Raw genomic sequence first — 27160 nt, forward strand, 5'->3', positions numbered from 1 at the left:
AAGGTATCGTCGCGTAGTGGATAAGATGGTGGTGGTGGTGGTTGATGTTTAACGTCCCGTCGACAACGAGGCCATTAGAGACGGAGCGCAAGCTCGGGTTAGGGAAGGATTGGGAAGGAAATCGGCCGTGCCCTTTCAAAGGTACCATACCGGCATTCGCCTTAAACGATTTAGGGAAATCACGGAAAACCTAAATCAGGATGGCTGGAGACGGGATTGAACCGTCGTCCTCCCGAATGCGGGTCCAGTGTGCTAACCACTGCGCCACCTCGTTCGGTAGTGGATAAGAACGTTGTACCATATGTACACATAAATTTATGAGGTTGTTTTTTCGTTCAATCTCAATTCTCTCAACGATTTTTCGTGAGTGACTTTTGATACTCCTTGAACCAATTTTTTACCTATCTTTTTTCTGCTTGCAACAAAGTAGAGTAATTATCACAGCAGCAGCATTTTTATCGTCCACAATTCCGAAAGACAGTAATATTGCGCAATGTTTTTGAATTTTGACCTTCTAGGGGCCGCATTACAGTCGACTGTGGGTTTTCCCTCCTGCATTGTTACTGGCACAAATGGCGGTGTGCATGTTTTCAGCTCCTCTGGAAGCTACCCCAAGGCACGCAACAGTTGTTTATGGTTGTGTTTGCGCGGGTAACTTGGAACGCGTCAAATGTATTGTGACCGTAGTATGCCATTTTAATGCGCATGTGTCTTTGTTCTGTGGAGTTCGGAAAAAGTCAAGATGCCGGCGCAGAGGAGTATTCTGAATTTCATTAAACCGGTTCAGATCAAAAGGCCACTATCATCTGTTTCAGAAAATGAGACACAAACGAAGAAATTTAAAGAGAGCACAAATGAAGGTGTAGAATCGAAAACGGAGTCGCCCACTTCTTCACCACGAGAGTGGCCGAATGCTGTGATTGCAAAAATTAAGCTTACCAGTAAGAGGTATCCTGCGCTACATCATAGTATTGGTGTCTCGTGGTTCAAGGCCCTGGAATCGGAATTTAAAAGTCCGTATTTTGAGAAGGTATAAATTGTGTGTGTGTATGGTGTACTTTATTTATTCCAGTAGGCCATTGGAAATAATTAGAAGGAAACTAATTTTAAGCCATTTTTCCTTTGCAGCTTAGCGAATTCCTACAACAGGAGCGTGGGAAAAGCCGAATTTTCCCCCCAGAGGATAAGGTATGGACATGGACGCAAATGTGCTCCGTTAAAGATGTGAAAGTTGTAATCCTTGGACAGGATCCGTATCACAACCCTGGGCAAGCGCATGGCAAGTGTTATAACAGTTTTTAGTATTACGTGATGTAAAGTTAGCAACAATAGTCAGGCAGTTATTCTTAACACAGAGAATTTTTGCTTGCATTCGCATTAAAATTTTTTGTTTTCATTAATATTTATTTTGGCTGTCTCGATTAGTTGTAGTTTTTAAATTTGTGGGAAATTTCTATATCGTTTATTACAAACGAAGGTCCTCAAAAGTGTATTTGAGCTCTTTTTCAATATGCATCTGTTGACCCATATTGTTATGACATGGGTTACTTGCCCGATGATGATTGCACTAAACAGTGTAGAAGTTTGTTTCTGGTTTGCAACCTCTGTTGATAGTAGTAGTAGTAGTAGTAGTAGCAGCAGCAGCAGCAGCTTTATTCATCCGTAGATCTATCTTTACAAGGATATAGGACATGTCAAAATATTTACAAATTTAGATCAATTTAAAAAAAGCTAATTTGTATACGCATATATTTAGCTATAGACTTCTAGTTAGAGACAATAATTAGATTTACTCCTGGTATAAAATACTTTTTTTTTCTTTTTTTACAAATAACATATTAAGTAATGTAATGCCACATTGTTCATTCATCTCACTATGTCACTGCACACACTATACACACATTGTTTCATAACATACACACTGGTGATCTCTGCGCCATTTTCTGTACTGCAACTTCCCATCTGCTATCCTGGAAAACTTGAGTCAGCATCCCTCCATACCGAGAGAGCTGTTGAGCACAGAAAGAGGAAGAGGTGTTAGTATTGTGCTATGCATGTCTTGGGGGTAAGTATTTCTAGAAAGGAAAAAAAGAAGGGAAAAAACATAAAGTGAAGGTGTTATGTGGAATCTTGGATATTTCATAATCGTTATTATTATTATTTATTTGTATAACATTTTTAATCAAACCCCTACTCTGTTTTAGCTAAGTAATCCTTCATTGTATAAATTGTATTGCATAACAGGTACTTTTTAGCTGCTTTTTCAAATAAGTGTGTTTTGGCAATTTCTTTAATCTCTTTTGGTAATTGTACAGTTTTATTCCTTGGTAGAAAATGCTGTTTCGAGTTTTATGTTTTTTTTTCTTGGTAAATGTAAGCTGAGTCTATCTCTTCTTGTGTGGTCGTGGACACAGCTGTTTGTGAAGTAATTACCAATGCTATTTTTGATGTGTTTAACTGACTGGTAAATGTATTCACATGGAGCAGTTAAAATCCCTAGTGCCCTGAACAGATCTTTACAATGAGCTTGACTAGTATTTTTGGTTATTATTCTTATGGCTCTTTTCTGAAGTTTGAATATTGTGTTCATATTTTGTGCATTTGTTCCCCAAAAAAGAATTCCATAGCTAAGAACTGAGTGTACATATGAATAATATGTAACTAAAAGAAACTCCATGATACACACTGATGATAAGATTCTAAGGGCATACATGCTGATGATATTCTGTTTGCAAGTACCTTTGTGTGGTTACACCACTTGCGAATCAATATTCATTCCTAGAAATTTTGCATTTGTTACACAGTCTATAGAGGTGCCGTCTACATTTAATTTAACATTTCCATTTTTTTCTCTTCAAACACTGGGTGGATCGGTGGAATATAGGGCTTGTGTAGTGCTGGAATGGGAACAGTGAAGGGGCTAGATGGGTAAGGACTATGGCTAACGAAGGTTGAGGCCGGAAAGGTTACAGGTACAGAGGATATATTACAAGCAGAATTCCCACTTGGACAATTCAGAAAAGCTGCTGTTGGTGAGAAGGATCCAGACGGCACAGGCTGTGAAGCAGCCCTTGAAATGAAGAACATAATGTTGGGTGGTGTGCTCAGCAATGGGGTGGTTCAGCTGTTTATCCACAATTTGTCGGCAACCATTCAAGTGGACAGACAGTTTATTGGTTGTCATGCCCACATAGAATGCAGCACATTGGTTACAGCTTGGCTAGGCTGTATGGAAAGGACTTTTTGGTATGGAATGCATTGCAGCTGTTGAATTGGAGGTATTGCTGGTGGTTGGTAGGTTTGATATGGACGGAGGTACTGTCATAGCCATTGCCCTTACCCATTGAGCTCCTTCCCTGTTCACATTCCAGCAATACACAGCCCTCTGTTCCACCAACACACCCACGGTCATTTTATTCTCTCCTTTTCTGCTACCCAAACCCTCCCACCCAAGCCCTCCATTTAACCTCCAAACTGTGCACCTAGCTGTTCTACCTTCTCTCCATTTGCCCTGTATGCTCCCACAAGCAGTGCTTTCCCATCCCCCCACCCCTACCCTGGTATCCCTCTCCCTCCCTGTCCCAGCCTTCTCCACATCACCACCCAATTTCTTCTCCCATCATGGACTGGTGCCTCGCAGTCTGGCCTCAGTAGCCAGAGACTGAAGTCGTGTGTCAGCTGCTTTCGTGTGCACGTGTAAGAGTGAGAGTGCAGATATGTTCTCTACTTTCGATGATGAAGGCCTTGTTAGCTGTAAGCTCACTTTGACTCTTCTTTGTTGTGCCTATCTATGACTCAACTTCTCTGCCATATGGTGAGTAGCAACTATCCTATTCACATATTTTAAATTTTGTTTATAATTCAGTTTTTGTACATAGCATGTGGCTTGATGATAAAGTTAATGTCAGATTACAAAACCAAGGATCCCGGGTTCAATCCTTTGTTGGTTCAAGGATTTTTTACCACTTGTTGTTTCTTTCACCTCTGGCAATGATCTGTCCATGAAAAATACAAAAAAATAAATGCCAAGCTGCACAACCACTTCATCGCCATTAAACTATCGGCGTCCAACAACTGCATGAATAATTCACGTCAAAGATTGAAGGAAGGCAAGGGCAGACAACCCTCAGTTGGAGAATGTTTAGGAAGTAACTGTATTGTTGAAACTAATCTCTGTTGTAGACAGCCTTCCACTCCCCCCCCCCTCCCCCCCCCCCTCCCCCCCCCCCTCCCCCCCCCAGACTTGATCTGCGATCTTCAACCAACCTGGAAGCAGGCACATCTTATGAAGAAAAGAAAGTTATGCAGACTAGGCATTAATGGCAACATGACAAGATCATTAGTGGTTGAGCACTATCACTGAAAGGAAAGGAAGTCAACTTTCAAAAGGAACTATCCTGACATATGCCTTAAGTGGGCCAAGAAAACATATGTGGGGATAGCTGTATGGAAATTTCAACTGTTGTCATCTCAACTGACGTCTTGTACCTTAACCCCTGAGTCACATTGAGAAAATCTAAGATCATTTCATGTAGCAGTAAGATGTGATGAAATAGATAAATATATTACTTACTGCGTTGGCCACACAAACAGCAGTCGGTCTGTGGCCTTTGGGCAAGTATATTGCGCACATTAATTTATTGACTCATTTGAAACATTTTCTTATTAAAACAACTTATTAGCTTAGTAATTTTAAGCCTTTCTAATTTGTTATTTGTGTGTCTGCCTGTCTGAACCATTTTCTTCATTCAGAATATCTCAATGTCAAACCTCTAGTATTCTTGATAAGTGCAATAGCTGCTTCCACAATTTAAAAAACTATACAGAACAGTGATAATTTAATTGTACTGACACAATTTATTTTGTTTGCTTTTAGGACTGTGTTTTAGTGTACCTCGTGGGGTACCACCTCCACCCAGGTATGTAACAGTAAAGTTTACTGTGTTCTGGTGTTAAGAAAAGAGCCAATGCCATTCTCAAAACTTTTCCCATACTAAAAGTCGGGCGGCATGTCATTTTTGTGTAGCCAAAGTATGAATACTTTCAGGTAATAAACTAAGTGGTAGTCATATAGTTCCGATTATCACCTTGGGAAAAAAGGTTACATACTTCATCACACCACTAGAGGAGCTCAAACAAAAAAAAAAATCATTATTTTTATATAGGCATGCAAGGTATTGTGGCACCGGCAGTTAAGTGTGTACCAGGACTGCAGACATTTACCTACCAGTAAACAAAACATCGAGTACATCGCTTTATTTTTTTGAGAGGAATTAAAACATTGATTATGTCTTGTACAACTGAATAAACAGGCACTTAGTTTTTTTTTTTTTTTTTTACTGTGAAATGGAAAGCTTTTCACACCAATAGTTTATCTGTTGTTGTGTTTAGGTTGGTACATGAGTGTTGATTGCAAATTAATACTACCAAAGTGAGCAAATTCAACATTTATGTCGTAGATCTACGTACATTCTCTGCAAGCCACTGTACAGTGCTTGGTGGAAGGTACCGTATACCACTGCTAGTTGTTTCCTTTCCTGTTCCATGGACAGTAGAAGGAGGAAAAATGATCATCCATGTGCCTCTGAATGAGCTCTAATTTCTCATATCTTATCTTTGTGGTCTTTATGAGAAATGTTTGTTGGCGGCAGTAGAATCTTTCTGCATTCAGCTTCATATGCCAATTCTCAAAGTTTTCTCAATAGTATTTCTCGAAAAGTACATCACCTTTCCTCTATTGATTCCCATTTGAATTCCTGAATCATCTCCTAATACTAAATGTTGCCTGAACCTATGGTAACAAATCTAGGAGCTCGCCTCTGAAGTGCTTAAATGTCTGCGTTTAATGTGACCATGTGCATGATTCAAATACTCAAGAATAGGTCACAATAGCATCCTATATGTGGTCTCCTTTGCAGGTGAACCACACTTTCCTAAAATTCTCCCAATAAACCAAAGTTGACCATTTGCCTTCCCCATCACAATTCTCATTTCATTTCATATTGTTTTGCATAGTTACGTCCAGATATTTAGACGACATGATTGTGTCAAACAGGGCTACTAATGCTGCATTTGAATGTTAAGGGTTTGTTTTACCTAATCATCTGCATTGTTGTTGTGGTGGTCTTCAGTCCAGAGACAGGTTTGATGCAGCTCTCCATGCTACTCTATCCTGTGAAAGCTTCTTTGTCTCCCAGTACCTACTGCAACCTACATCCTTATGAATCTGTTTAGTGTATTCATCTCTTGATCTTCCTCCACGATTTTTACCCTCCACACTGACCTCCAATACTAAATTGGTGATCCCTTGATGCCTCAGAATATGCCCTACCAACCGATACCTTCTTCTAGTCAAGTTGTGCCTCAAATTTCTCTCCTCTCCAATTCTATTCAATACTCCTCATTAGTTATGCGATCTACCCATCTAATTGTCAGCATTCTTCTGTAGCACCACATTTCATAAGCTTCTATTCTCTTCTTGTCTAAACTATTTATTGTCCACGTTTCGCTTCCATACATGGCTACACTCCATACAAATACTTTCAGAAACGACTTCCTGACACTTAAATCTATACTCAATGTTAACAGATTTCTCTTCTTCAGAAACGCTTTCTGTGCCATTGCCAGTCTACATTTTATATCCTCGCTACTTCGAGCATCATCAATTATTTTGCTCCCCAAATAGCAAAACTCATTTATTACTTTAAGTGTCTCATTTCCTAATCTAATTCCCTCAGCATCGCCCTACTTCATTAAACTTCATTCCATTATCCTCGTTTTGCTTTTGTTGATGTTCATCTTATATCTTCCTTTCAGGACACTGTCCATTCCGTTCAGCTGCTCTTCCAATTCATTTGCTGTCTCTCACAGAATTACAATGTCAACAGCGAACCTCAAAGTTTTTATTTCTTCTCCATGGATTTTAATTCCTACTCCGAATTTTTCTTTTGTTTCCTTTTCACAACCACTGCTTCCCTTTCATGCCCTTCGACTCCTACAACTGCCATCTGGTTTCTGTAGAAATTGTAAATAGCGCTTTGTTCCCTGTATTTTACCCCTGCCACCTTCAGAATTTGAAAAAGAGTATTCCAGTCAACATTGTCAAAAGCTTTCTCTAAGTCTGCCTTTCCTTAATCTATTTTCTAACAAGGGAACCTCCCCATCGCACCCCCCTCATGTTTAGTTATAAGTTGGCACAGTGGATAGGCCTTGCAAAACTGAACACAGATCAAACGAGAAAACAGGAAGAAGTTGTGTGGAACTATGAAAAAAAATAACAAAATATACAAACTGAGTAGTCCATTTGCGAGATAGGCAACATCAAGGATAGTGTGAACTCAGGAGCGCCATGATGTCGTTGTTAGCGTGAGTAGGTATGGAACGAGTGAAAAGTTTAAATTTTTATTTTCAGACAATTATTATCTGTCCGTCCGTCCGATGCAAGGTAACTGTGCAGTAGTATGGGGACGCTACACCTAAACAAACATCGAAACACACGTCAGTCAACTAAAGCGCACAGAAGAGAGAGCATTCCTGCTAACGAGGCTCCATGGCTGGCAGTTGACTGTTCGCTACTTTGGACGAGAGTGCATTAAATACATGAGATGTATTCCGTGGGCAAAATGAATCCAGCAGATATAGCTCGCGACTTCAATAACAAGGTCAATGAATATTTTCCGAACTGTAAGGAATCGGAAAGTTCCTTAAGGGATCAAATGATTGTCGAACATTTGTATGATTATTTCCTACATTTGTTGATAAGCAGTACATGTGGTGATGACGATACCTTGCTGATTGCTGCGGGGCTGTATGTACCAGATGATGAGATTGTTGACGATCCGTACGAAGAACATGTAGAGAAAATACTGCGACTTCAATCTGATGGTATTCCTTTGGGTTACATGAAGGAAATGCTCCAATACAGGTTACTGTCCAAACCAATTAAGACACCAATATAGATTATGGATTGAAGTAACAAATAAATTTAAGAAATTTAAAAGGATGGAGGAAAAAAGCACAATTAAATATTGCAAAGAAGTCGTGGAACCCGAAGACAGAAATTCAGTGATCTAGAAAACAATGTATACTGACAATTTATTAAAGCCAGAAATGAATTAAGTGCAGTGCTTGGTACAGACTTACAGATTTGGGGATTGCATTACACTAAGCAAATTGGCCTGGAATTCAAGGCTTCATCTCATTGGCTTGTCACATTCAAAAGAAAATACAAAATTACAAGCAGGAAGATTACGAAATATGTAAGCAAGAACTACGCGAATAAACTGGAAGAACTTTTAGTGTGTTCCAAGACGTTTGTTACAGAAACTAACGTCAGATTCCAACAGTATGAAGACGCATACATTATCAACACAGATCAGTCCGGTTTTAACTATGAAATGAAATCGACCCGCACGTTATCGTTAGTTGGAGAAGGCGACACGGAATGTACTGTATACCAGCTGCATGCCACTTCACATAGTTATACCATACAATATGCTCTGAACAAAGCAGGATTTCTTTTACCCACATTTTATTTATGTTTGCAGGAAAAAAAAATGGTGTATTTGGACCGCAAGTTCAGCAACAGGTGAATAGTGTACTTGCGCAAATGACGAATGTCATTGTGGATTGCAGTGCATCAGGAAAAATGGAGAAAAGACTAGTGAGACATTAATGAGCGTGTGATTGCTCCTTACGCGTACAAAGATTTTGCCTTACTCCTTGACTGCTATACAGAAGGATCAGGCATTGTACAATTTTAGTGTGGGAGTAGACATGATTACCATTCCTCCAGGTTGTACACCTCTTGTGCAACTGTTAGATGTGTTTGTTTTTCGGCAAGTGAAATACTTTGTGAAAAGATTCTATGATTTTGCGAAGCTGCACAGGTACACAGAGTAGTATTGTTGACGTGATTGTGTGTCAGTTATCAAAGTTCAGGCACTCACACATAATCAACTTCGCTCTCCAAAATTCCAGGACATGTTCAGATTTGCTTGGACATATGCAGGATTTGACGGTCTACACACGGAAAAATTTGAAAACGTTAACATATGTTTTGACAGAGCACAGGGAAAACTGTGCGACTGTGAAATTGTTGCATTCATTTGTTACAGTTTATGTGACAAACTTCTATGTTTTCATCACTTTTTTGGGAGTGATTATCACACCCCCAAGAAAACCTAAATCGGGCAAGGTAGAAGAATCTTTTTACCCACTCGCCAAGTGTAAAAGTTAGATGGGTCGACAACATATTCCTGTCATGTGACGCACAGTCTGTCAGCAGTGTCGTCTAGAATATATCAGACGTGTTTTCCTGTGGAGGAATCGGTTGACCTATGACCTTGCGATCAAATGTTTTCAGTTCCCATTGGAGAGGCACGTTCCTTCGTCTACTAATCGCACGGTTTTGCGGTGCGGCAGAGACGTCATTGAACAAACGGACAGATCATAAATTTGCAAAAATAAAGAAAGTAAACTTTTCACTTGAGGGAAGACTTGAACCAAGGATCTCTCGTTCCGCAGCTGCTCACGCTAACCACGAGACTGCGGCGCTCCTGAGCTCACACTATCCTTGATGTTGATTATCTTGGGCATGGACTACTCAGTTTGTATATTTTGCTTATTTTTTTCATAGTTACACACAACTTCTTCCTGTTTTCTCGATTGATCAGTGTTCAGTTTTTCAAGGCCTATCCACTGTGCTAACTTATAACTAAATCTGAGGGGGGTGCGATGGGGAGGTTCCCTTGTAAGATAAGTTGTAGGGTCAGTATTGCCTCACGTGTTCCAACATTTCTACGGACCCAAACTGATCTACCCTCAGGTCGGCTTCTACCGGTTTTTCCATTCATCTGTAAAGAATTCGTGTTAGAATTTTGCAGCCATGGCTTATTAAACTGATAGTTCGGTAATTTTCACATCTGTCAACACCTGCTTTCTTTGGGATTGGAATTATATTCTTCTTGAAGTCTTGAGGGTATTTCGACTGTCTCATACATCTCGCCCACTAGATGATAGAGTTTTGTTAGGCCTGGCTCTCCCAAGGCTGTCAGTAGTTCTAATGGAATGTAGTCTACTCCCAGAGCCTTGTTTTGACTTAGATCCTTCAGTGCTTTGTCAAACTCTTCACACAGTATCATATCTCCTATTTCATCTTCATCTACATCATCTTCCATTTCCGTAATATTGTTCTCAGGTACATTGCCCTTGTATAGTCTCTCTATATACTCCTTTCACCTTTCTGCTTTCCCGTCTTCGCTTAGAACTGGGTTTACGTCTGAGCCCTTTATATTCATACAAGTTTTTCTCTTTTCTCTAAAAGTTTTTTTTTTTTTTTTTTTTTTTTTTTTTAGGCAGTATCTATCTTACCCCTAGTGATATATGCCTATACATCCTTACATTTGTCCTCTAGCCATCCCTGCTTAGCCATTTTGCACTTCATGTCGATCTCATTTTTGAGACGTTTGTATTCCTTTTTGCCTGCTTCATTTACTGCGTTTTTATGCTTTCTCCTTTCATTAGTTAAATTCAGTCTCTCTTCTGTTACCCAACAATTTTGATCAGCCCTCGTCTTTTTACCTACTTGATCCTCTGTTACCTTCACTATTTCATCTCTCTAAGCTATCCATTCTTCTTCTACTTTATTTCTTTCCCCCGTTCTTGCCAATCGTTCCCTAATGCTCTCCGCGAAGCTCTCTACAACCTCTGGTTCTTTCATTTATCCGGGTCCCATCTCCTCAAATTCCCACCTTTTTGCAGTTTCTTCAGTTTTAATCTACAGTTCATAACAAATAGATTGTGGTCAGAGTCCACATCTGCCCCTGGAAATGTCTTAAAATACTGAATCTCTGTCTTACCATTATATAATCTATCTGAGACCTTCCAGTAGCTCCATGCTTCTTCCATGTATACAACCTTCTTTTATGATTCTTGAACCAAGTGTTAGCTATGATTAAGTTATGCTCTGTGCATAATTCTACCAGGCGGCTTCCTCTTTCATTCCTTACTCCCATTCCATATTCACCTACTACGTTTCCTTCTCTCCCTTTCCCTACTACTGAATTCGTCACCCATGACTATTAAATTTTTGTCTCCCTTCACTATCTGAATAATTTCTTTTATCTCATCATACATTTCATCAATCTCTTTGTCATCTGTGGAGCTAGTTGGCGTACAAACTTTACTACTGTGGTAGGCGTGGGTTTGGTATCTATCTTGGCCACAATAATGTGTTCACTATGCTGTTTGTAGTAGCTTACCCACATTCCTATTTTCCTATTCATTATTAAACCTACTCCTGCATTACCCCTATTTGATTTTGTATTTATAACCCCATATTCACCTGACCAGAAGTCTTGTTCTTTGTATCCCACCTGGAAGGCGGCCCGTGGGTCTGCTCCTGAAAACTGGAAGGTTGGCAGAATGAAGGAAGTGAGTAGGAGCAGGAACGGGTAATACAAGTCGATACTGCAAGAAAGTAAAAGTGGTTTACTGGTGCTTGAATATATACAGGGCATACATAACTTTGTAATGAAGAGCAAGCCTTAAACCCGTCGTAAGTAGAGCAAAGTATATGAAGCGAAGCTGAAGTGAAGTGTCCCAGCCATTTGCTCTTGATCAAATGGGCAGAATCTGGAGCGGAGCTCGTAGAGCTCTTCCCTCCCGGCTAGTGAGCTGTCGTCAGTGTCTGTCGTAGTGCCAAGCTAGCAGAGCGCACCTACGTTGTGGCATCGTAGCTATCGATACCACATTGTTCCTCCTGCCACCAAACTTCACTAATTCCTACTATATCTAACTTTAACCTATCCATTTCCCTTTTTAAATTTTCTAACCTACCTGCCCAATTAAGGGATCTGACATTCCACACTCCGATCCGTAGAACGCCAGTTTTCTTTCTCCTGATAACAACGTCGTCCTGAGTAGTCCCCACCCGGAGATCCAAATGGGGGACTATTTTACCTCCGGAATATTTTACCCAAGAGGACGCCATCATCATTTAACCATACAGTAAAGCTGCATGCCCTTGGGTCATTCTGTGCGAGTTCAACCAGGGGCTCCAGCTCATAGTCCCAGATTTGACTGAAATTCAGTACACTAATTCTACCATGTGTAGAACACTCGTGTGCAAAGTATTAGCTTCCCCTGCCAGTTCCAGAATTATGACTTGTGAAAGAAGGTGGCGTGACCCGGAAATTGCAACCCGCATCTGGCAATCTATCTTCAGACCCAACTTCAGGTCTTGATAACTTTGGAACTATTCCACACAGTCCGGTGAAATTTTTACAACCCAGTAACATCTATTTAGAGAACACATGCCATGAATCAAAACACCAACAACATATTTCTGAGTGAAGTAAAAAATTCCAAAATGTGGTTAAAAAAATGTAATATGTTAAAATGTACATATTGTAGGTGCCCTCTATGCCGAATATAATTCATTCAAAAAGGGTATAAATTTTTTTTGTGGTAAGCTTAATGTGGCCTAAACACACACAGAACTCATCATGCCCATATCAGTCACAAAAACTGAGTTACATGCACACAAAAATACAAAAATTTGAAAAATTACCTGAAAAAAAAACATGGATTTTCGAAGAGTGGTTGCACAAAAGCGACAAGTGGTATCCAAGCCAAATTTCACACACTGCATAAGTAGACCATAATGATATATATCTCAAAATGTCAGCATGTTATTGCACAAGACGTTTGTGTACAATGGAAGTTTACAGATGTATTTGGTGATGTGGCCATTGTTCCACAACACAATTTTGTAAAAACCTATCATAAACTCTTCTGCCTCTTCTTATCCTCTCCCACAACTGTTTAATCACTGAGCAACAACATATAGACAGATTTACACAACCTATCATTAATGTTTACTGCACCGTAACTGCTAAAAACCAGTCGATTGTGCTTTGAACAGATGTTCTCCCACATTTTAGCTACTGTACTCTGTACATTGAGTGGCAAATTATACTTTCTTCCTGACACTGTCATAAGAATATGTTCAAAAGGAATCCAACACCTGTCTGCCAAAAGTGGCCAATAAAATGATCTTGCTGGTGCCATGAAGTTCACAAATACATCACCTTCTGCTTCACAGCACTCTGCAACACATCCTAAGTACCATTTGTCATCATAAACAGCAATAACATAGCAACCTGGATGTATGTTGGTGCTTTTGCTTCTGAATCCTGAGACAGACTCGCTGTTAAGACACATGTTGTGCATGAACCTATAGTTATAACTGGACAGTCTGCTCATCTGCACATTGTCAGAGTCCGCTGGAGAGAAGTGATGGTGGCTCCTTGTGCCTGCAACAGTTTTAACGTGTTCTGGTCTGCTTTTTAGCAACCCTTCGACTGATTTCACCTCATCTTTTGAAACATAGAATGATTGTATGCCAGAGATACTTTTCTGTACCCAGGTAAATAATTGAAGAGGTGTTAGAATGTGACCTTCTGTAGGGTGCTGCAGACTAGCTCATGATGCCATGCGCTTAATGGTAGCACCAATACCATCACATACATTTTTACCATGACTTGTTGCAAAAAAAAAATCCATTCTGCGTGAATATGAAAATCATGGTAATGCATGCATACATTTTTTTTAGATTTTTACAGTTTTTGTACTGACTAGCTGCCCCATCACTGAAGTATTTCGCAAAATGTATGTGAGGCAGTTTGTTTTTCACATATGCCATGACAGTGCAAATGTGGGCATGAACTGCAATGGCGTCATGAATTAAACAGTCACTAAAAACGCACAGGTTCATGACAGACACATCACCTGATTCACCTCTATAGTAAATCGCAAATGGCTGGAGAGTTGCTTGACTGTCCTAATGATATCCTTGGATGGCATCTTGAACTATAAATGCATAATTTTCAGAAAAGTCTAGTATTACTGTAATTTCATCTTGTTTCAAATTATCCTTACAAAACTGGAGATAAGCCGGTTGTGCTGTTTCTGTGAAACTGTGTGTGGTCAGTTTGTCCATTTTTTGACAACATATTTCAACAAAATCTTCCACTGTACTTTGCTTTGTTTCAAGACTTGTGCGATCCATGTGTGTCCATTGTTTATAAGAAACAAGTTCATTGTTATCCATAAAGAGTTCACCATACAGTTTGTTATTTATGTGTTCTGCAAGATTTGCCTTACCAGGACACTTTTCACACCTATCATGCACTGGTAGGAACTGATGTGTCACACTAGCAGCTTCATTGCACCCTTGTAATGCAGACCAGAATCCTTTATAGCAGCAAACATCAGCTTAGCATTTTGATGGGTCTTACATACACAAACATTGTGTGTTCCCCTTGCAGTTACAGGCACAACCCATTTTGGCCGAAGATTGAAAAAGATGATAAACCTACTTTGGTATTGGTATACTTTTCCTGGAATTCTACATATAGTTCTGATATGTTGCCTGCAACAGTCTTTTTAGCATCTGTACATGTACATTTCCCATTTTCACCGTTACATAGTCCTTTTTTTTTCCTGGCATTATTTGGCTGTAGTCATTATTTTCATAAAACTCTGACACTAGCACCTTTATTTCTGAACTCAATTGCTTACCCTGAGCCTGCTGAAGTTGTGGAAGCACTCCTTGGGTTGCTTTTATTTTCCTAGCTTGCTTTACCATATATGTAGAAACATGGAATTCCTTTGCAGTGTAGTCAGTAGACCAGCTGGAAGGTGCAAGGGTAAGAATAGCTTCTTTTTTTTCCTGGCATGTGGATATGGCACATTTTTCTTTCAAATCATGCACAATTTTGTCCAAATCATTTCTGGCATGATTTCTGTTCCTGTGGAGCAGATAATTCTTCCTCGCCCACCATTAGTGTGTCATCTGTTTTGTGTTTTAATTCCATTTGAGCTTCTTGTAGTTTTCTTCTACCATAGCTGGGCCTGTCCTTCTCCCAACTTTGTGTATCTTCATGGGAGACAAACCAAGCGCAGTCACTGGAGTATTTAATTGCTGATCTGCTGTGGTATTAGGTGGCTGATACTCTTCGTCACTGTCATGTAAATTATCAGAGTATCCTTCATTTTTTAGCAGTGTAACACACCTGGAGCATAACTTTTGTCCTGTTTTCGTGTTCCCCCCATGCACTGATTCACTTTCAATACTGATTTTATATCAATTTCTCAGAGGCTACATTTCACTGTCCTCTCAGAGGCTACACTTCACTGTCTTCTTATGAATCTGAAATGGATCAAAACAACTTCTTTGTAGGAAAGAATACTTATGCAGAAACGCTTTCATATGATGATAACAAACACTAAAGTTTCCTGGAACTGTACTTCTTGTGCCCACAGAAGCATCTCCATAGCAACAAATCTTGGTCCGATTCATCCAGATCATACAGTCAAAGTGAATGCCACATTTTGTTCCATATGTTTGTTTTATGACATTCAGATGCTTGTGTTCTACCAATAGTGCAACTTGTTTGAACAAAAGCATCACTAGTACACTCTTGTGCTTCCATACTGACTTTCCAAAACAGTACTGACCAGTCTGAACTAGAATCTTAAAAACATGAGTAACCTGTAATTGTTGCTTGTTTCCTTTGTTGTTCCTGCCTGACAATGAATCATTCTGTCCCTGAAAACTACCATTGTTTAACTGTTGCCTAATGGTTCCCAACAATTGCTGCAGCTTTATCTGAAACAAGCCGTGTGCATCATAACTATTACTTGCTAAATTGTGTTAAAAGAAACGTAACCAAATACATCTGTCAACTTTTATTGTACACAAATGCCTTGCAATAACAAGTTGAAATTTTGCCACATATTATATTATGGTCTACTTATGCAGTGTTAGAAATTTGGTTTGGATATCACTTTTCCCTTTTGTGCTACCACACTTAGAAAATCCATGTTTTTCAGGAAAATTGTCAAATTTTTGTATTTTCGTGAGCATGTAACTCTGTGTGACTGATATAGGCAAGATGAGTTCTGTGTGTGTTTTGGCCACATTAAGCTTATTACAAAAAAAATTTATACCCTTTTTGAGTGAATTATGTTTGGCATAGAGGGCACCTACAATATCTACCTTTAAATGTACATTTTTTTAATCACAGTTTGGAATTTTTTATTTTCCCTCAGAAATATGTTGTTGGTGTTTTGATTCATAGTGTGTTCTCTAAGTGGATGTTACTGGGTTGTAAAAATTTCACTGGACTGTGTGGAATAGTTCCAAAGTTATTAAGACCTGAAGTTGGGTCTGAAGATAGATTGCCAGATGTGGGTTGCAATTTCCGGGTCATGCCACCTTCTTTCACAAGCCATAATTCTGGAACCAATTGGCAGGGGAACTTAAAATTTTGTACATGAGTGTTCCACACTTGGTAGCTTTGGTATGCTAAATTTCAGCCAAATCTGAGACTATCAACTGGAACATTTTCTCAAATTGTTTGAATTGACATGGAATGACCCCCTTGGGAAAAATTACGGCTGTAGTTTCCCCTTGCTTTCAGCCATTTGCAGTACCAGCACAGCAAGGCCGTTTTAGTTAGTGTTATAAGGCCAGATCAGTCAATCGTCCAGACTGTTGCCCCCTGCAACTACTGAAAAGGCTGCTGCCCATCTTCAGGAACCACACATTTGTCTGGCCTCTCAACAGATACCCCTCTGTTGTGGTTGCACCTACGGTACAGCTGTCTGTATCACTGAGGCACGCAAGCCTTCCCTCCAACAGCAAGGTCCATAGTTCATGGGGGGGGGGGGGGGGCATTATATAAGGATATCATCTGCATTACCTTATATTTTCCCCCTAAGGTAAGTCTTTCCGCTCCCGGGATTGGAATGACTCCTTACCCTCTCCCTTAAAACCCACATCCTTTCGTCTTTCCCTCTCCTTCCCTGTTTCCTGATGAGGCAACAGCTTGAATTTTGTGTGTATGTTTGTGTTTGTTTTTGTGTCTATCGACCTGCCAGCGCTTTCGTTTGGTAAGTCACATCATCTTTAGATATATTTTTCCCACGTAGAATGTTTCCCTCTATTATATTACCTTATATTTTTGTATATTTAAAGCTATTGGCCACAAGTCGCTGGCTGTGAATATTTTGAATAAATTGTACATGCTGATGTTTGGATTTGGTTGGAATGTGAGAGATTAATAAATTAATTACTATGTAGCATGTTTTCTATATGCTGTTCTCACATTGGGTAATTAAAAACATCTATAAAAACATCACTTACATTCTCTTAAAGTCTAATAATAAGTGACACCATTGTTCCACAAAACTTGCAAACAGCCACATTGCGTGTTTATAACTTCAAAAACCTTGGCTTTTGGGTAGCCTATCTTTGACACCAGCTTAAAATCACCCAAAGAAAATTATTTCTAAATGATAAGAAATCTTGATCACAAATGAAACGTGTATCTTTCTACTGGGTAGTAGGAATGCCAAGTCCTAACAAATTCAAGCTTGTAATCGAAATGTATAGAAATCGAATAATGTAGCTCCATTAGTGTCATCATGTGTGACCGGTCAGATCAGTCTTAGAGTTGAGTGTTGAGGTGCCAACATGAAAACATGAAAGCAATTGTAAATATGCCTTTCCTTAAAGTACATTTATGATTTACACATGTGTTGTGGAGAGTGGAGGTGCCAACTCATACCAATGAAGCCACGTGCTCATGCAATTGAAAATTACTTCCCCCCACATACATCTCACAAGATAACCATGATGAAAAATTTTGAGAAATTAGAGCTAATAACTAAGGTTTACTGACAGTCATTGTTCCCAGGTGCCATTCGCGAGTGGAATATGCTCAACGGGGGATAAGTTAGTGGTACCAGAAGTACCTTCTGCCACAGTCAGGTGGCTGGCAGAGTACTAATGTTGGTGTAGGTGTAGTTCTATGAGTATGACGTGTAGCCTGCCTCACCTGCCCCCCCCCCTCCCCCACTTGTAACCTGCCCTTCCCAGCAAGGCATTTGGCATTTCTGCTTGTGCCTGCAAAACTGGTAACACAGTGAGCATATGGAACCCAATGTGGAACTGTGATTCGCTGACACCTAGCCCCGTGCCGCTTGGCGCGCAGAATTTTCAATCACAATGTTATTTTAACCAAAGTATATACTCCAATTGTGTAGCAGAACCTGTGTAGAATGCACATGTTCCTTCTACTAATATCTTTAAGAGCCCCAGGCAAAAACTAGATGTTTGATAACCCATTTCTTGAAAATTGAAAGGTATCAAATATGAAGAAAGAATATTATAATATTTATTGTTAACAGCAGCAAACAGCACTCGTTTGTCTCGCCCCCTCCCCCTTTCCCTCCTTCCCTCCCACTTCAACCCCTCATGTCATTGCATGTTACATGATCTACATGCTTTGATGCTTTGTTTGCCATAACCCATATCCTCTCCTATGCTTTGGCACACTCCTTCCTTCTACCTTTACACTTGTCTATGTGGGCAGTTGCTCATAAACAGTCATTGTTGGTATGCGATGTAAAATTTACATGTCTATGTGTGGAAAAGTATATGCTTTACTTAAACTGAAGTAGAAGAGTAGCACTCTCAAGAAATAGTTTAAATTTTCTGTGCTGTTAAGTTTGCATGTAAGATGCTTACATTATCAGCAGGTGAGTGGTTGCCTTTCTTTGTTTTTGTTTATTCTTTCCTCCCTAGAATTTCTATAAAGCTTATACATTTCATGTGATTCTTCTGACAGTATTAATGAAAGCAATAAATTCAAATATCTCTTGCAGTCTGTTGAACATGTATAAGGAGCTGGAAACTGACATACCGGGCTTCAAGGCACCTGTGCATGGAAATCTCTGTGGCTGGGCTCGTCAAGGTTTGTTTGACTTTCTTTATTTGTTATGTTGTTCACTTATTTTGTAAACCAATACATCATCAACTTAGTAAGTTAGTATTTAACACTGTAGGGGTCTAGCCCACATTGTGTCTTTGTATTCCCATAAGGTAGCTATTTCTTCATAGGTTCGCTATTGCACAATAACGGGATCTCTCTAATTTCATCCTTCCCCTTTTCAATCTGTTTCATTAGTTGTACGCTTAAAATTTGTGCAGTGACATCAAAATTATTACTGCTGAGGAAGTTTATATTTGTTTCTCTATAGCTGTGAATATTTTTACTGAGAGTCATGTTTCCCAATTTTTTTGTTTTATTTTATTTTTACTTTCTTGCTCTAGGGGTTTTATTACTTAATGCTGTCCTCACAGTTCGTTGCAACAATGCAAATTCCCACAAGGATCAAGGATGGGAGCAATTAACAGATGCTGTTATTAAATACCTCAGCAGTAATCATAACAATATTGTTTTTCTTCTGTGGGGATCATATGCACAAAAGAAGGCAGCAGTTGTTGACAAGGTAATTTATTGTAAACTTAAATATGTCATAATTGGGAAATTGATGTTCCTTTTTTGTATGTCTTGGAAATACTGAAAATATGCATGACTTAAAGGTGAAGAATGACTCATTCATTCATTGTGTATTAGGTAAATCGGGTTAGTGCAGTTATTGTGTCAGTTCCTGTTGTGTTGCATGTTGATGTTGGCAAATTGTTGATATGGGTTGTAGGCAGTTGGGTGATAGGATATGATAGCCAGTGACACTCCCTGAATCTAATGATTTCTTTTGGCAGGAAATAAGAATTGAATTAAATTTGTTTTCAATATGGAGAGAACTCTGGTTATTATGAATCATAATGCAGGTTACGGATTTTCATATTTATTTGGTAAATGGAAAAAATTAACGTCCTGCAGACTGGTCTGTAACTAACCCCAAGGCCTATGTTAGATTTGCATGTGGCAATTTGATATGAGTTGGCGAAGCCAATGAATGCGAATGGAAGAAACTGACAAATTGACTTATAATGTATCCAGAGAACTGCGTTATTTTGAAAAGTGACAAATGACAAGTTATTTGTTAGTTGGTGAAGGCAATGAATCTCAGCACAAAAATAAGATTTTCACAATAGATTGATGTCTGGTGTAGCCTGGGATATTGTTCATCGCAGTAACCTACTTGTTTATCATATTTCTTGACAGTGTGATAAAATTCTAATGTAGTAGAACAAAATACTAGCCAACTTCATTTATGAACCAGGGAAAATTCCAAATGAGTATTCTGATTGGCTACTGACAACTGACTTTCAATCCATCATACTTGGTTGCTATTGTTTGTCACACAGGTTGTTACAATCATCAGCACAAAATGCACCAAGTGCAGACACCATAAGACCATGTTTACCAGTAGATCTCCCTATGAAGGAGAACCTTCAGATCTGTGGAAAGAAATATTTAGAAGATTAACATAAGGGAGCCATTTGTTAAAAACTATATCTTACGTTCTGCATTACAATTAAATGACACTTTGCTCCTACACTGTATATCCCACATCTTTAGGGATCTCTAAACTGAACATTCTGAAACAAGAAACCAGTGGATTAAATTAATATTTCAGTCCCTGAGTGGAGAAAATCACTGACCTCAGAACATTCTGTTAGACTTAAACAGACTACATTTAAGATGGAAAACAGAGCAAAAGCAAAAATCTACTTCCTCATTATGTTAAGCAGATACTGTTTGTCATACTCCTTTGGTTATACTGTCACCAGCAGTTTTGAGTTAGGAATTTCATTGGCAGGCATCTAGTTTAATGATGATTTCTGTAAATCGAGGTACTGGTATTTATCATTTAGGAGTAATTGGGGAGGAGAATACCCTTGATTTAATGTCTCATAATGTCCCTGGAGTCTTTCCCTCATAAGATAATTAACTTGTGGCTCATGTGCATGATTCTACTGCTGCAGTCCTGACACTATTGACAAAGAACGGAGGGATGTCGTGCTTGTCAACAGTATAGTATGATTGTTTTTAAATGTAAATGAGATTACATACAGAGATCATTTCATTGTATGTCAGGAGTTGAAGCAAATTTAATAATCCATTTCATTGGCCATATTTAATCCTTGCAGTGGTAGTAGGTATAAGATATTTGTGATTAACTGATGTATGCAAATATATGCTGCCTAATGTGCCTTACAATTTTCTTGTTATAGTGCAATTCTCTGTATGTGGTTCAGGAATTGAAACAGCTGCTGAATTTCAGAAGTTACTTGCTTATGGAATTTGACACAGAATTTTCTACTTTAGTGTACTGTGTACTAAATAGAGACTTATTGAAGGCTTTGGTAAACAGGGACTTCATCTTATTGAATATTGTAATAAATCTGTATAAAAATCTGTTGCTTGTTTTTCTTAAATGCATAAGAAAGACTATGCTCTATTGTTTTACACAGTATAAAGTCTTAATTGACAATATTTTGGTGCCATTCATTCGGTACTGTAATTTTCTCATTCAGTCTTCTTTTCTGTTGTACTCAATCCTAACATTTGTCACCCAAGGAAAAGAAAGCGAAAAGATACCAAGTCTTGCTGAGGTCTGAAAGCAAATTTTAATTTTAGCAAACAGTTAAACTATTGGGTCAATCCATACCAAGTGGTCCAGCACTTGCTTGACCATCTCAGAAAAATTTTATACCGTATTTACTCGAATCTAAGCCGCACTCGAATCTAAGCCGCACATGAAAAATGAGACTCGGAATCAAGGAAAAAAAATTTCCCGAATCTGAGCCGCACCTGAAATTTGAGACTCAAAATTCAAGGGGAGAGAAAAGTTTTAGGCCGCACATCCAAATCAAAACAAAGTTGGTCCATTGTAATACGACACACAATTTAGGTTGAATGAATGACGATGCAGCTACAGTAGTTTGGTTCGAGTCGTAAGCTTAGCAGTTAAGCTTCACCAGGTAGCCATTGCTATGCGTCAAGCGCTCCGTCATATTTATACGGGTACCCTTCCTTTTTCACGTGCTTCGTCTGGTTTGAATTGTTTGCTTATTTTTCTTTGATCTAATACATGCTGTTCTTTTTGTTATAGGTATTTACGTCACTCTAAGCTGAAGATGCATTATTGTACTGTGTCATGCATTGTTTGTCACATTCTGATAATGAGTGTTTATGGCCTGTCACCGCTAGCAGCATGGCTTGCTTTTGTGCGCGCTACCGCCGCTTACAATTGAGAGAGAGAGAGAGAGAGAGAGAAATCGTCTCATTAGCGAAACAATGGCAAGAGACTGCTATTTGTTGTTACTTACACTGCTGCTTTCCTTGATAATGATCAACAAGAGCTAAATAATAGACTGCATATGATAGATGATGTTCTGAACGAGAGTTTAGTGAAAAATTTTCTCCGTTTGAAAAGCTTTGCAGACACCTCTTTAGTACATTACATTCTGCACCGAAATTAGTCATCTTATATTTAAAAATCTAGTCAATTGCCGTGCTTCATTTCTGACTGCATCACTATTTGGCATAATAAACATGACATGATATGTATATTCTTCCACGTTTGCTGTTGTCTTACTCTAGTTTCGTAGTTTATTAGGCAGACAGGATTTAAATGAGATAGCAGCAACCACGAAAGAATACATGGCAAAATGTTTATATTCGTATTATTCTTATGGTGAAGAGAATACTGCGTGTGATTCACAATTCAAAAAGTTCCTATTAGCAACCATCTCTTCTCACAGGTAGAAAAAATTCAGAACGTAGAGTTGGCCATATTGCCAAACATCCCAAACAGTCTTGCCAGTCGGATTTTCGTAGTGCATTGAAATGCTGCTACGTTTGAAGATGAACAATACGGAATTTGTATTTACTTCGTTGGATAATGTATGGCAATGCAGTGGTCGAAACTCGGGGCAGAGAAAAAAGCTCGTCTTCCACCTTTTTTTTTTTTACTGACGCAGAGGTTTTGGCGCCAGTATTTATCATTGTGCCTGCAAAACATGCCTGTGTAGCGCTACATATATTTAACGGCAGAAGTTAGTTATGGCGGCACCTACCAACATTTTTCAGAACGTCCGCTTAGTTTGCACTCGATTCTAAGCTGCAGGATTACAAAAACCGGAAAAAAAGTGCGGCTTAGATTCGAGTAAATATTTGCTGGGTAAATTCCCCAATGTTTAGTAGTAACAAAAATATTTTTTAAAAAATTTATTGTTTATTATTTTGAAATGGCGGCCAGATTTGTTGCAGGCCATATGCATTTTTTCGTATTTGCAAGCACCTACATTTTTACAGTTATACAGTAGTGGATTGTCCCAAGCCTTTATGATAAAATGCATTTAGTTCAACACATTCTGGGCTACAAATTAACATCATTATCACTTAGCTGAATGTATTCTGTAATATATTTTTAATAGTTCCAAGTTATCAGCCAGAAATAAAAAAAACTCAATTTATGAACAGTAGTTTTCCAAAGAAAGAGTAATTTCTAAGCTTTATTATTTTTTCTGCTATTACACTGTATAGTATAGTTACTTTTTATGGAATACATTATTTTAAAAATGGATTTTTTAATTTTTCCATTTTGTGGCCTACAATATCTTTGTTGGGGACCAGATAAAAATCTGAAAATTTCACAAATTATAGACCTTTATGATATCAACTTTCAGTATAAATTTCAACTTTGAGATTCAGTTGGAAGTTATGGAAAAAAGATTACAAACAAGAGTCAAAAATAAGTTTAACATCTGCGATACCTAGTAGACCAATTAAATTAAGTATACCAATTGCATAATGTAACACACCACATTACACTAGCTAATGATTATTTGTCTAAACAGTGCTGTGGTAATTGTTTCGGCAGGCTAACAGTTGCATCTACAAGCCTATACAAGTCTGACTTCTCTTCCCTCTTACACCAACAATTGTCTACTCACAATTATTTATCTAGAAGTTCTTGAACTGCGCATGTGCAGTTGAGAAATGGGGACTCAGTGTTCTGTTGATGTTACTGTTAATGAAGCATGTCATAAGTGTTTATGGAGTGTATCCTAGACATGACTTTAATCGAAGATTACAGTTAAGAAGAAAAAGTGTTGTTTTAGTTCAGAGTCGACCTAGAGGTCAAATCAACATGCAAGTACCATGAAATGAAATACTTTAAAAAATTTCATTGCCTTTTTGGTGAGTCTTGCATGAACCATTTTGAGAAACTTGCTGTTGTTGTTGTTGTTGTTGTTGTGGTGGTGGTGGTGATGGTGGTGATGGTGGTGGTGGTCTTCAGTCCATACTGGTTTGATGCGGCTCTCCATGCTACTGTACCCTGTACAAGCGTCGTCATCTCCCAGTACCTACTGCAATCTACATCCTTCTGAAACTGCTTAGTTTATTCATCTCTTGATCTCCCTCTATCATTTTTACCCTACCCTCTACCATTTTTACCCTACCCTCTACCATTTTTACCCTACCCTCTATCATTTTTACCCTACCCTCTACCATTTTTACCCTCCACAATTTTTACCCTCCACGCTGCCCTCCAATACTAAATTGGTGATCCCTTGATGCCTCAGAATATGCCCTACCAACCGATCCCTTCTTCTAGTCAAGTTGTGCCATAAATTTCTCTTCTCTCCAATTCTATTCAATACCTCCTTATTAGTTATGTGATCTACCCACCTAATTTTCAGCATTCTTCTGTAGCACCACATTTCGAAAGCTTCTATTCTCTTCTTGTCTAAACTATTTATCGTCCAATTTTCACTTCCATACATGGCTACACTCCATACAAATACTTTCAGAAACGACTTCCTGACACTTAAGTCTATACTCGATGTTAACAAATTTCTCTTCTTCAGAAACGCTTTTCTTGCCATTGCCAGTCTACATTTTATATCCTCTCTACTTTGACCATCATCTGTTATTTTGCTCCCCAAATAGCAAAACTCCTTTACTACTTTAAGTGTCTCATTTCCTAATCTAATTCCCTCAGCATCGCCCGACTTATATAAATTCGACTACATTCCATTATGTTCATTTTGATTTTGTTGATGTTAATCTTATATCCTCCTTTCAAGAAATTGTCCATTCGGTTCAACTGCTCTTCCAAGTCCTTTGCTGTCTCTGACAGAATTAGAATGTCATCGGCGAACCTCAAAGTTTTTATTTCTTCTCCATGGATTTTAATACCTACTCTGAATTTTTCTTTTGTTTCCTTTACTGCTTGCTCAATACACAGATTGAATAACATCAAGGATAGGCTACAACCCTGTCTCACTCTCTTCTCGACCACTGCTTCCCTTTCATGTGCATCGACTCTTATAGCTGCCTTCTGGTATCTGTAGTAATTGTGCATAGCCTTTCGCTCCCTGTATTTTACCCCTGCCACCTTCAGAATTTGAAAGAGAGTATTCCAGGCAACATTGTCAAAAGCTTTCTCTAAGTCTACAAATGCTACAAACATAGGTTTGCCTTTCCTTAATCTAGCTTCTAAGATAAGTCGTAGGGTCAGTATTGCCTCAAGTGTTCCAATATTTCTACGGAATCCAAACTGATCTTCCCCGAGGTCGGCTTCTACCAGTTTTTCCATTCGTCTGTAAAGAATTCGCGTTAGTATTTTGCAGCCGTGACTTATTAAACTGATAGTTCGGTAATTTTCACATCTGTCAACACCTGCTTTCTTTGGGATTGGAATTATTATATTCTTCTAGAAGTCTGAGGGTATTTTGCCTGTCTCGTACATTTTGCTCACCAGATGGTCGAATTTTGTCAGGACTGGCTCTCCCAAGGCTGTCAGTAGTTCTAATGGAATGTTGTCTACTCCCGGGGCCTTGTTTCGACTTACGTCTTTCAGTGCTCTGTCAAACTCTTCATGCAGTATCATATCTCCCATTTCATCTTCATCTACATCCTCTTCCATTTCCATAATATTGTCCTGAGGTACATTGCCCTTGTATAGTCTCTCTATATATTCCTTTCTGCTTTCCCCTCTTCGCTTAGAACTGGGTTTCCATCTGAGCTCTTGATATTCATACAAGTGGTACTCTTTTCTCCAAAGGGTTTTTTTTTAAAAAAAGGCAGTATCTATCTTACCCCTAGTGAGATAAGCCTCTACATCCTTACATTTGTCCTCTAGCCTTCCCTGCTTTGTCATTTTGCACTTCTTGTCGATCTCATTTTTGAGATGTTTCTATTCCTTTTTGCCTGCTTCATTTACTGCATTTTTATATTTTCTCCTTTCACCATTAAATTCAATATTTCTTCTGTTACCCAAGGATTTCTACTAGCCCTCGTCTTTTTACCTACTGGATCCTCTGCTGCCTTCACTGCTTCATCCCTCAAAGCTACCCATTCTTCTTCTACTGTATTTCTGTCCCCCATTTCTGTCAATTGTTACCTTATGCTCTCCCTGAAACTCTGTACAACCTCTGGTTTAGTCAGTTTACCAAGGTCTTATCTCCTAAAATTCCCACCTTTTTGCAGTTCCTTCAGTTTTAATCTCTCTTCACTTTCTGAATAGTTTCTTTTATGTAATCATACATTTCATCAATCTCTTCGTCATCTGCAGAGCTAGTTGGCATATAAACTTGAACTACTGTAGTAGGTGTGGGCTTCGTGTCTATCTTGGCCACAATAATGCATTCACTATGCTGTTTGTAGTAGCTTACCTGCACGCCTATTTTTTTTATTCATTATTAAACCGACTCCTGCATTAACTCTATTTGATTTTGTATTTATAACCCTGTATTCTCCTGACCAAAAGTCTTGTTCCTCCTGCCACCGAACTTCACTAATTACCACTATATCTAACTTTAACCTATCCATTTCCCTTCTTAAATTTTCTAACCTACCTGCCCGATTAAGGTATCTGACATTCCATGCTCTGATATGTAGAATGCCGGTTTTCTTTCTCCTGATAACGACATCCTCTCGAGTAGTCCCTGCCTGGAGATCCGAATGGGGGGACTATTTTACCTCCGGAATATTTTACCCAATAGGACGCCATCATCATTTAACCATACAGGAAATCTGCATGCCCTCAGGAAAAATTACGGCTGTAGTTTACCCTTGCTTTCAGCCATTCGCAGTACCAGCACAGCAAGGCTGTTTTGGTTAGTGTTACAAGGCCAGATCAGTCAATCATCCAGACTGTTACCCCTGCAACTGCTGAAAAGGCTGCTGCCCCTCTTCAGGAACCACACGTTTGTCTGGCTTCTCAGCAGATACCCCTCCATTGTGGTTGCACCTACGGTACGGCTATCTGTATAGCTGAGGCACGCAAGCCTCCCCACCAACGACAAGATCCGTGGGGGTTGAGA

General features: G+C 39.0%; 1 protein-coding gene across 1 annotated transcript in view; it reads left to right on the forward strand.

The window, feature by feature from the left end:
- The first annotated feature begins 615 nt into the window (after nt 1–615).
- The window catches only part of LOC126251650 (uracil-DNA glycosylase-like), a 45016-nt gene continuing 18471 nt past the window's right edge, over nt 616–27160 (forward strand). Inside the window, exons 1-5 of the mRNA XM_049952204.1 lie at nt 616–1030; nt 1129–1279; nt 4877–4919; nt 18736–18824; nt 19184–19362. Coding sequence (XP_049808161.1) covers nt 743–1030; nt 1129–1279; nt 4877–4919; nt 18736–18824; nt 19184–19362 — 750 coding nt within the window. The 5' untranslated portion in view covers nt 616–742. The remainder of the gene's footprint in view (nt 1031–1128; nt 1280–4876; nt 4920–18735; nt 18825–19183; nt 19363–27160) is intronic.

This window comes from Schistocerca nitens, chromosome 4 (genome assembly GCF_023898315.1).
Source record: "Schistocerca nitens isolate TAMUIC-IGC-003100 chromosome 4, iqSchNite1.1, whole genome shotgun sequence".
NCBI lineage: Eukaryota > Metazoa > Arthropoda > Insecta > Orthoptera > Acrididae > Schistocerca > Schistocerca nitens.